At 36.2% G+C, this 9,885-nt stretch overlaps 2 protein-coding genes across 2 annotated transcripts; both read left to right on the plus strand.

The window, feature by feature from the left end:
- Nucleotides 1-884: 884 nt before the first annotated feature.
- On the plus strand, nucleotides 885-4,619 carry LOC118056095 (2-alkenal reductase (NADP(+)-dependent)-like). The gene is made up of 5 exons (XM_035068209.2): nucleotides 885-1,253; nucleotides 1,571-1,748; nucleotides 2,237-2,403; nucleotides 3,513-3,595; nucleotides 4,029-4,619. Exons 1-5 carry the CDS (start codon nucleotides 1,014-1,016, stop codon nucleotides 4,405-4,407), a joined length of 1,047 nt encoding a protein of 348 aa, XP_034924100.1. The 5' UTR covers nucleotides 885-1,013; the 3' UTR covers nucleotides 4,408-4,619.
- A 1,079-nt stretch (nucleotides 4,620-5,698) lies between these two features.
- Nucleotides 5,699-7,759, plus strand: LOC118056073 (uncharacterized). Its single transcript, XM_035068178.1, has one exon. The coding sequence runs from the start codon at nucleotides 5,699-5,701 to the stop codon at nucleotides 7,757-7,759; it is 2,061 nt and encodes a 686-aa protein (XP_034924069.1).
- The last annotated feature ends 2,126 nt before the right edge of the window (nucleotides 7,760-9,885 follow it).

The raw sequence follows: 9,885 nt of genomic DNA on the forward strand, positions 1-9,885 counted from the left end.
AGACACTCTCTACTGTTCAGGCCGGACCGGATTCGGTCCAAAACTAAATGCGTTAAACTAAATTCTATTCGGTAAAAACAAAATTTAATTTTTATTTTTATTTTTAATTGTGTTTTATTCAAAAAAAAAACTAATGTTTAACATTATTCAATAATACTACATAAATTAGACGGAGATCGCTTGATGACATAACATTTGCATTAAAAACCATTAATATTAATATATATATATATATATATTTTTTAATTATTTTATAACCTCAATTTGAAAAGCATTCTTAATGAAACACATTAAATTACTTTTTGTTCAATCACAATTTCAACTATAGTTTTAACCAAACATATATAACTACCAAACTAACCTTAACTAAAAATAATTTTTATAAAACAACTTTTTTTAAACCACAACTATAAAAATTACCACAATACCAAACATAAGGAAACTCACTTCTAATTAAATATATTATAAGCAACATTGTATGATTTATATTTTATCTTCATTGTATATTTAAAAATGTTTGTTTATTGCTTAAATCTCATCAAAAACTCTATATTAATTAAAATATATATATAACTTTTTTTAATCATTTATTTTCAAATCATAAACAAAAAAAAAACTGCCGCAATCACAAATTTACACTCATTTCTTTTGCTTTTCTAGTAAAGGTTACTTTTTATTCTTATAATTTGTTACGAACTTGATACGGTAGAAGTTTAATAAATTTAAACTCAAGAAATGAAGAAAGAAAATATACTCTTTAATTATTAAGTTAATCCCTTAGTCCAAAATAGGGTTCAAGCTATATATAAAATTCAAAATAATGTCTAGAAAATTAAAGACTAAACTGTCAAGTCAAACAGCCAAATATTAGGGACTCATAAGATAACTTATCCTTAAGATCGCCCACCTAAAACATCACTCCTATGACCAGTCGTCCACGTTATCCAGGAACAAACCACTCTCCTCTGTCTACACTACAGAGACAAACTGAAGCAACAACTGTGAAGTGAAAAATGGAGAGTGATGATGGTGAAGTGGTGAGCAACAAGCAAGTGATCTTCAAGGACTACGTGCCTGGTGTTCTTAAAGAGTCAGACATGTACATCACTACCAGTACTATCACACTCAAGGTCCCAGAAGATTGTACTAACGGTGTTCTTGTAAAAAATCTTTACTTGTCTTGTGATCCTTACATGAGAAACCGAATGAGAAACTTTCAGGGCTCTTATATTTCTCCCTTGAAGCCTGGCTCGGTGAGTTACCTTAGATCCATTTGAGTTTTATCACTGTTTCTCTTGCTTTTAGCATGTTTTGAAGTAAAGATTGCATTTTTCAATTTTTTTCAGCAATTGAGTTTTTTTGTAATTAATTTTGTAACATGGTTTTGTTCTTAATTATACAATGAAGCTGTAGCTTTTGTGGATTTTTTGTGTAAATTTACTTGCTTTGAAGTGGATGGAAATTATGGAGATAATAGCTTACTTCAGCTCATAAACTAATAGATTTTGTTGTTTGTGTGTTACTGAAGTAAGATGTAACATTTTTTTGCTTCGAATTTGCATGAATGTAGCCTATTAGTGGGCGTGGAGTGGCTAAAGTTTTGGATTCAAGGCATCCGGATTATAAAAAGGGTGACTACATTTGGGGAATGACTGGATGGGAAGAGTACAGTCTGATTACAGCAACAGAGACACTATTTAAAATCCATGACAAAGATGTGCCCCTTTCCTATTATATTGGAATTCTTGGTAAGCCTTTTCGGCTTTTGTAACTGTTCTATTTATGAAATCAGATCATTGTTTGTGCTAATAAATTGATTGAAATTTTTAATGTTTTGTTTGATTTTTTGAGAATTCTAGAAAACCAAACTATTGTGTTTAGAACTCGGTAAAGTTCGAGTTATTGAATGGGGTGTGGGAAGTTTACATCTTTTATGATTTTGTTGATGATGATATGTGGCTCAAGAGAAATGAGACCCACTTCTTATAGTGTGCATGGTGTAGGGCTGTTATTGATTCTTCTAGTCATGTCAGGATATTAATTTGTTGGCTAAAATGTGATGTGTTGTGTCCTGAGAGTAGACATGCTTGCCTTTTTCCTCTTCAGATGCTTCTTTGTCTTGATTAATCATTCGGCATGGTCAAAATTTTTAGGAACGCAGTTTGCACCGTGTGCCCAAACACACTTAGATATTACTGTAACTATCATTGGTTTCCATTATGATTTCTTCTTCTAGGAATGCCGGGTTTGACTGCTTATGCTGGCTTCTATGAAATATGCTCTCCTAAGAAAGGGGAGTTTGTTTTCATCTCAGCAGCCTCTGGTGCAGTTGGTCAGCTTGTTGGGCAGTTTGCAAAGTTGTTAGGTTGCTATGTTGTTGGAAGTGCTGGAAGCAAAGACAAGGTATGTCTCCTTAGTGAATGTTTATGGTTATTTGTGTTTTTCCTATTTTATTTGGCACTGCTTCTCGGTCTAATCTGACGCTGTTGCTTTTCAAAGTCTGGAACACAATAAAACTTGAAATTGCAAACCTGCTTGAAGAATAAGTTATTATACAAAAGACAAACACTCATTGCTATTTAGAAAGCTGGTCGAAAGCTGCCAAATGGCAAGCAAAATATATTAACTGAAAGAGCCAAAGAAAGATGGTACATGAATGTTCTATTCAATAGGTTCCTGGGAATTTCAGTGTCACACAAATCTTAGGCACCATGAAACAGGGGGTGTTTCTTGCATCCAAACATATTCTTCTCTTGAAAGCTTACTCTTCTAATAATGTACCAATGAGGATCTAAGTTCGTAAGTAGCCTACAAGTAAATGCATTCTAATCAGTTTCCAAAAAACAACATCTGAATAGCCTAGAAAACACAAGACTTACAGAAAACACCAGAATTTGACAAAGATTTTACATCCTTTTGTCCGTAGGAAATTTTAAGGTTAGTCCTTTTGTGCATATGAATTTTCTGTCGTTCCATTGCTTGGAAGTTGCAATGAACAGGTATCTAGACATCCAGTTCCTTTTACAATACTCTGTCTATTTCATGGTTAGAAGCTTGTAAAAAATCTTGACTGCATCTAGGGATAAAATTTTGTTGGACAAGGATATTGTTTTACTTTATTTTTTTCTCTCAGTCTGAATTTTAGGGGAAAACATGGATAGCATGTAGTTCAGTAAGTGAGAGATATGGTGCTGAGTAGTTCTATATTCTGTCCTATATCTGTTCTGAATACATATTTTCATGGTCTGCATCAACTCCCTGGGCTTCCCGTTACTATTTCCAATATTGTATATGCTTTCCTTTTTCGTGCATGACAAAGTAGGTGAACTTGCAAGTTATCAGAGGATCAAATGGCTCTCCCTTTGTGTCATGGAAGTTAAATAGATAATTGTCATCCTAGTGTTTATTCTTCTGTCAAAGTGAAGCAAGCAATCTCATGAATTATCTTCTTTTTTATTTTTGTTTTCTTGACCTTCATTTCTCCTGTCCTCCTCTCATTTCTGTAATATAAGGTTGATTTGTTGAAGAATAAGTTTGGCTTTGATGATGCTTTCAACTACAAAGAAGAGCTGGACTTGGATGCAGCTTTGAAAAGGTTAGCGGTACAATTTGCTTAAACTGGACCTGTGGTGGTAAAATGGAACCCTACTAAAAAAAATTGTATAGAGCTGTAAGATCAAAGATGTTAGGAAAAAAAACCTGTAACATCTGTTTCAAGCTGTGAAAGAAGGCATCTTAAAGTGGTTAAAGAAAGAGGTGGTGGATTTTGTATGGTCTGCTTTATTGCCTTGAAATTCCTATTCACTAGGCCATGGTAAGGGATTCATATGATATTCCAGTGGTGCAAGGGAGTCTATTTTTTGATGTTTACGGCTTTTAGTCAGCATAGGTAACCTAGGCAGTTGAAATTTCTATGGTGCTGCTAATCTATTCAGTTGGTAAACCAAAATATTTTTCTTTTTGACATTTCCCCTTCAAGTTATTTGAGGGTAAAATCTAAAAACCAAATTGGCTCCATCATTTGGCAGGTACTTTCCTGATGGCATTGATATTTACTTTGAAAATGTTGGAGGAAAAATGCTTGATGCAGTCCTGCTCAACATGAGGGTCCGTGGGCGAATTTCTGTTTGTGGAATGGTCTCACAATACAATCTCGAGCATCCGGAAGGTGTTCATAACTTGATGCATCTTGTGCCGAAACGCATTCATATGGAAGGGTTCTTGGTCTATGATTTCTTTCACCTGTTCCCAAAATATCTAGACATGGTTCTGCCTTACATCAAACGAGGAAAGATTGTGTACGTGGAAGACATAGCAGAAGGCCTTGAAAATGCTCCGGCAGCTCTAACTGGACTCTTTGCAGGCCGCAATATTGGAAAACAAGTGGTTGCAGTTTCTCATGAATGACTTTTTTAACACCTGCATTTTACTTCTATCATGTTCATTGCTGTTTGTCGAAGCATTATTCTTAGATACACAGCCAGGTACTTTTGAAAACCTGGTGCCGTCACTGTGATACCTCCTCCTTGTGTCTCTAATTAAAGATAGTTGAAGGTATGTATCAGTATTGACGAATATTTCTATTGCCATGTGTTATATATTCCTAAACATTTACAATACTTGCATCTGGGAGGTTTTCATTCATACTCAACACCTACTCTATAGAAACTATGCTCATCTTCAACAAGAACATCAGATGGTAACTCCGAATGACCATTCACTTGGACACAAATTCTTGGAAATTGAAGTCTTCCACTTGGAGGAGTTGATAATTTTTCAGTGAACAAAGGCTTTCCAACCACACTTGCTATTTCCAGACCCCTCTGTTTAACCACAACATTTTTCAGTCCCTTCACAGGTTTGACAGCTCTAGCTTCACTCTAGCAGCCTCTGGTTGATTCATATTCTGGGAGAAATGGTGTTATATTCTGAGATGAAGGTAAGAAACAGGAAAGCAGAAACAAATTTGAAAGCAGTAAGAACCTGAGCTTTGTGGGTCTGAAGAGATGAAAAGAGGCCTTATATATGAATCTATAAGGGAGCCTAAAGGGTCCTGTGGAAGATAAAGATGGCCAGGGACTTTCATGAATTTATATTGAGAATTCAGTAATCGTCTTGAGAGAAGGAATAGACACGCCATAAATAAAAACTTCAACATCTTCGATACTTGTGGAAGAATCCATTTCATCATAAATATTTCATTATCCAACGCTCAAAAAATCAACTATATATATAATTAAGAAAGAATAAATAAAAAGTACGGAAATAATATTATTATACACCAGAACTATGAAATGGATGATTGAAAAGAGAAAGAAATAATAAATAATTAATATGAAGAAATTATTTAATTTTGCATAAAATGAGTTCTTCAAATCCATTAAAGAATAATTATTTTGATAATAAATAATTTATTTGGCGCTGTTGCTTAAACTCTTGTGAACATCTAAACAATTTTGTATCAAATTAACCCAATGTGATTATGGTTTGAATTAAACAATGTAGGGCCCATTTAACCTCTAATTAATCCAGTGGTATTTCAGTAGAATATAAGAGAAGCAAGGGCAAACTCAAAAGGGGGGTCAAAACTCCTCCTCCCTCTTAATTTCAAATCAAACAAGTCATCATCATTATTCACTTTCTCCCTCTTTAGGATTAGATCACAGATTGCACTATCTCTAATCCATTCTCCTACCAAATGAACCAATCATCATCAAAAACCCACAACCAAAAATGCCCATCTGCAGCATTACCAGAACAACCCACCAAGATTCGAAGGAGAAAGAAACAGCAGCATCATCAGCCAAGTTTTAGAAGAAACGCACTTCAAGATCTCAACAATGGTGGCATTGACACCACCAGCATTGACAATAGCAGCAATGCTTCTTCTTTATCCTCCATTGAAGCTCCTAGGGGCTGTCTCAGGTTCTTTCTCTCTCACTCTTCTTCCTCTTCCAGTTCTGCAAAAACCCCTTTTAGTAGTAGTAGTAATCAACGACTGACAAAAGTAAAGCCCTCGAGAACTCCTAAGTCAGCTCCTAGTATGAGACCCACGAAGGAGAAACCCATTTCAAAAAAGGTGGAGAAGGGGAAGAGAAACCACCCGCCATGTCTATACCAGTGGCAATCTGGTAAAAAACGCGCTTCCTCTAGGAATGAAGTTGGTGATTCTAAAGTCTCTTCCTTTTTGGATTCAAGTGGCAGTCTTGTGAAAAATAAGCTGAAATCTGGGCCTGGAGAGTTAAAAAAGGTGATGATCGATGGAGTTTGTGAGGGTAGTGGAGCCAATTTGACTCCTTTGTGTAAAGTGGGAAGCGGGTCTGGTTTGAATTTAGGAGTTGGTGGTAAGGTTATGAATGATGATTGTTATGAGAAATCATCAAACGGTAAAGCTGAGTCAAACTCGACAAGTAGCAATACCAAGACCCCTCCAGTTCAGCCCTCAGTATCACCAGAGATACAATGTGGGTCATCTATGAAGTTGATGACAGTGGAAACGATTACTCCTGCTACTTGTTACGGTGCTGGTCATGTTGTGTCGGGGGTTACTGACAAGAGGAAATGTAGGCCTAGAGGGATACTCGCAGGAGGAGAAGCTAAAGCTCTTGGTAGTTTTGATAGCGATGATGATATTAAACAAGCGAATGATGTAGGGCTTATCGAAAATTCTGATGTTTCTATGTTGCCTTTGCCTATTGACGCTTCAATGCATTGGCTTTTATCACCTTGTGATGAGAAGGATGAGGGTCAGAAGGACAATTCTCGGAACAGGTCACGCCGTTTTAGGAGATTGGAGGAGCGTGCCATACACAACTCTCCTGCTTCACCTTCATCTGGCTATGGTGGTTTTTCACCGGAGTTGTGCAATACCAGTGCGAACAGGAGTATTTCTACTGTTAGTGCTGGGAGGAGGAGTGCTTCTTTGCTTTCTCCCAGTGCGCTCCCTGTCCCTCAGTTTCAAGGATTTCTGGGAACTCCTTTATGCGATAACTTTCCTGTTTCATCCTTAGAAGAAGAGACGGAGAATCGACATTTCACTGATGGAGAGAATTCCCCATTCTCCATAGGCTCGTTGGGTAGTGGAAATATAATTCAAACTCCCCAATCTGATACTAGCTGTGATAGACGAGTCGGTGCGTCTGGGACACAAGTAGATGGCAAGAGAAAGAAATGTAACTTTGATTCTGATCTCAATTCAGTGGCTGAGCAGCTTCAGATGACTAGTTTATCTCCCATGAGCCATGCGTCAGTATGGGATCCAACCAATTCAAGTTTCCGGTTTGATTCTCTGACCATGCCTTCCAATTCAGTCGATCTTTCCAAGTTTCACAAAATTTTGGAAGATCGGAATTCTTGGTTTTCTAATTCTACAATCGAGAATGTATCACAATCTCAGATGAGAATATCTTGGAGGGAAGGGTTGATGAGTCGTATGTTTGAGATGGATGAGTTTGATTGTTGTAGATACTTGTCTGATGAAGAGGACGATGGCAATGTCTGCAATATTGATTGCTTAAAATCTCATAAGAGTCCTCAGCTCAACGTTGAGGCCGCAACTGATCACATTTCAATTAATGGTATTGGATCTACTGAATTTGTAAAGAAGGAACAGGATACAGGTGGCAAAACCAAGGATGGCCTCCCTTCACAGCCACCATGTTCGTGTGCAGAGTCCATAAGCACCGATGGAGGTGGTCTTGTTCGTTCAGATGATTCAGATTGGACCCTATGCTACAAGAACCATTTGTTTCAAGCATAATTCCTCCCTGTTATCTAATTCAATTAGAGAAAATCTGACTAACCTTGGCTCAAAAGTGGTTCTTAATGATCACTATTGTACTCTACTTGTTCCAAAATTTGTATTTCAATTGTATCTCTTGATTTTCCTTTGTTTGAATATTGTTATTCATTATGTTATCTTAAATCCATTACCACACTATATTCCATTGCTAAATTGTGGAAAAAAATAGATATAATTTGATGTTTTGGACCTCAGAAATGTGTGTTTTCTTCTTGTTCATAGCTTTTTTATTGTCCTACTTATTTTAAAAGAAGGTGTCAGAAGACACAGCAGCATAGCATAGGAAAAAAGAAAAAGATGGTAAACATAGGTTGAGAGCTGTTTCACAGACCATGATGGTGTATTGTTATTTGTTGGCTAGAAAGATGAACCAAACTTTCAGTTTGAAAGTTATAACAGAGCAAGTTTGAAAATACCAATTTGTGGCATCTCAAAATAGGTAAAATATATGCTGAAACGAATCATACGCTGGATACAGCATTAGCTATTACTAAATATGGCAATTGCATGTATAACAGAAATGTAATACAATTAAAATTACAGACCAAGTTGCATGAGCCATGAGTTTGATGCTCTCAAAATTACTGTTGGTAGAAGGTTTATAACAAGGAGGTTTAAAATTCACAAACCAGTTTCTGATCTCTGGATGTTCTGAGGAGTAAAGATTCAGAGGTAAACATGGGAAACTGTATAAGATGAAAAGATCGTGTTGTGGCTAATAGAAGAGCTTTTCCTTTGTCATACGAACAGGTTTGAGATCGAAAACTCTTTACAAAAACCCTTTATTTTCAACTTTTTTCCCTGTCAATGGTACAAATAGACTGGCAATATTATAAGCCTGTCTTGCAGTGATTGAGTATATTGATTTGGCGGGTTGTGGTCCGGGTGGGAAGTCACAACTCCACTATAAAGTTGATGGTGCAAGAGGCCTATTTGCTGATATTGGATTCACCATCTTTGGCAGTCTTGTATTTGAGGTAACTAACCCATTTCACGGATCTCATATTAAATTTCATTGTCTGAATATAAGTAGAAACAAGCTTTCAGCTAGAATTTCATATCCTAAGTGAACAAGCTAGTTCCAAAACAAGTCACTCAGCAAAGGAAATCTCACATAACGTGTCACATTCTTGATGTATCATGGATTTTGGGAATTTATTTATCTTTGGGTATGCTTGTGGAAATAATTTTTTAGTTATAGGAATGGCTTGCTGAAGTAGAGGAACAGCATGGGCAAGAAAGGGTAATGATAATTAGAAATTTAAAAACATTGTTTTCAGCTTCACAAGAAGATGAGAACTCGGATGTCATCCTTGTGATAGCTTTGTTCAGATAAATTGCCGGAGATGTCACAAGGTTGGGTAGGCTAATTGAGTTAATGTTAATGTCACAAAGCATTTGGGATATGTTTCTGAATTTTGATAATGCTTGAAGCAAGCATCATACAAAGTCTCCAAATCAATATTTTGGAACTGATTAGCCACTATATATATATATATATATATATATATAAGTAAGGATCTATCTGTGGAAACTTGTACCAGAAGAACCTTGAAGCTGTCTGAATAACACCTAAACTTTGCCCCTTGAACTAAAGAACAGGGCTGTGACGACATTCTAGTAGACTCAGTCTAAGTAAACTGAAAATGATCTTTTGGAGGACTCTCCAGTTCTTTTCCCTCCGGAATATGCAGATCGCACCCTTGATCTAAGATTTAAGTACTAGAGTAGATCAACTATGATTCAAGCATTGGATGGATGAGGGAGGTTTTTCTAGTAAATGAATGAAAGAAAATAATAAACAAGAAGAAAACTTGGCTTGAAGTTTCTGATAAAATGATTTTTCATTTGCAATACTTCTAGATGGTGATCCTGCAAAAAAAAGTCATATGAATATGCATCTATGCTTGCCATTATAATACTTTTCAACTTAATTTGATTAAGCTTATCTAGAGTTAGTTGCCAACTTGCCATGTCATGTAAGAATCAAAGGTAAACTCTCTCAAGAATCAGTCCCTGATTTGGTTTCTAGGTATTACATTTGTGCAGGTCATACTTGCCTCTTAAGTCGACAAAATCCAGAG

Source organism: Populus alba, chromosome 17 (assembly GCF_005239225.2).
Source record: "Populus alba chromosome 17, ASM523922v2, whole genome shotgun sequence".
Classification (NCBI taxonomy): Eukaryota; Viridiplantae; Streptophyta; class Magnoliopsida; order Malpighiales; family Salicaceae; genus Populus; species Populus alba.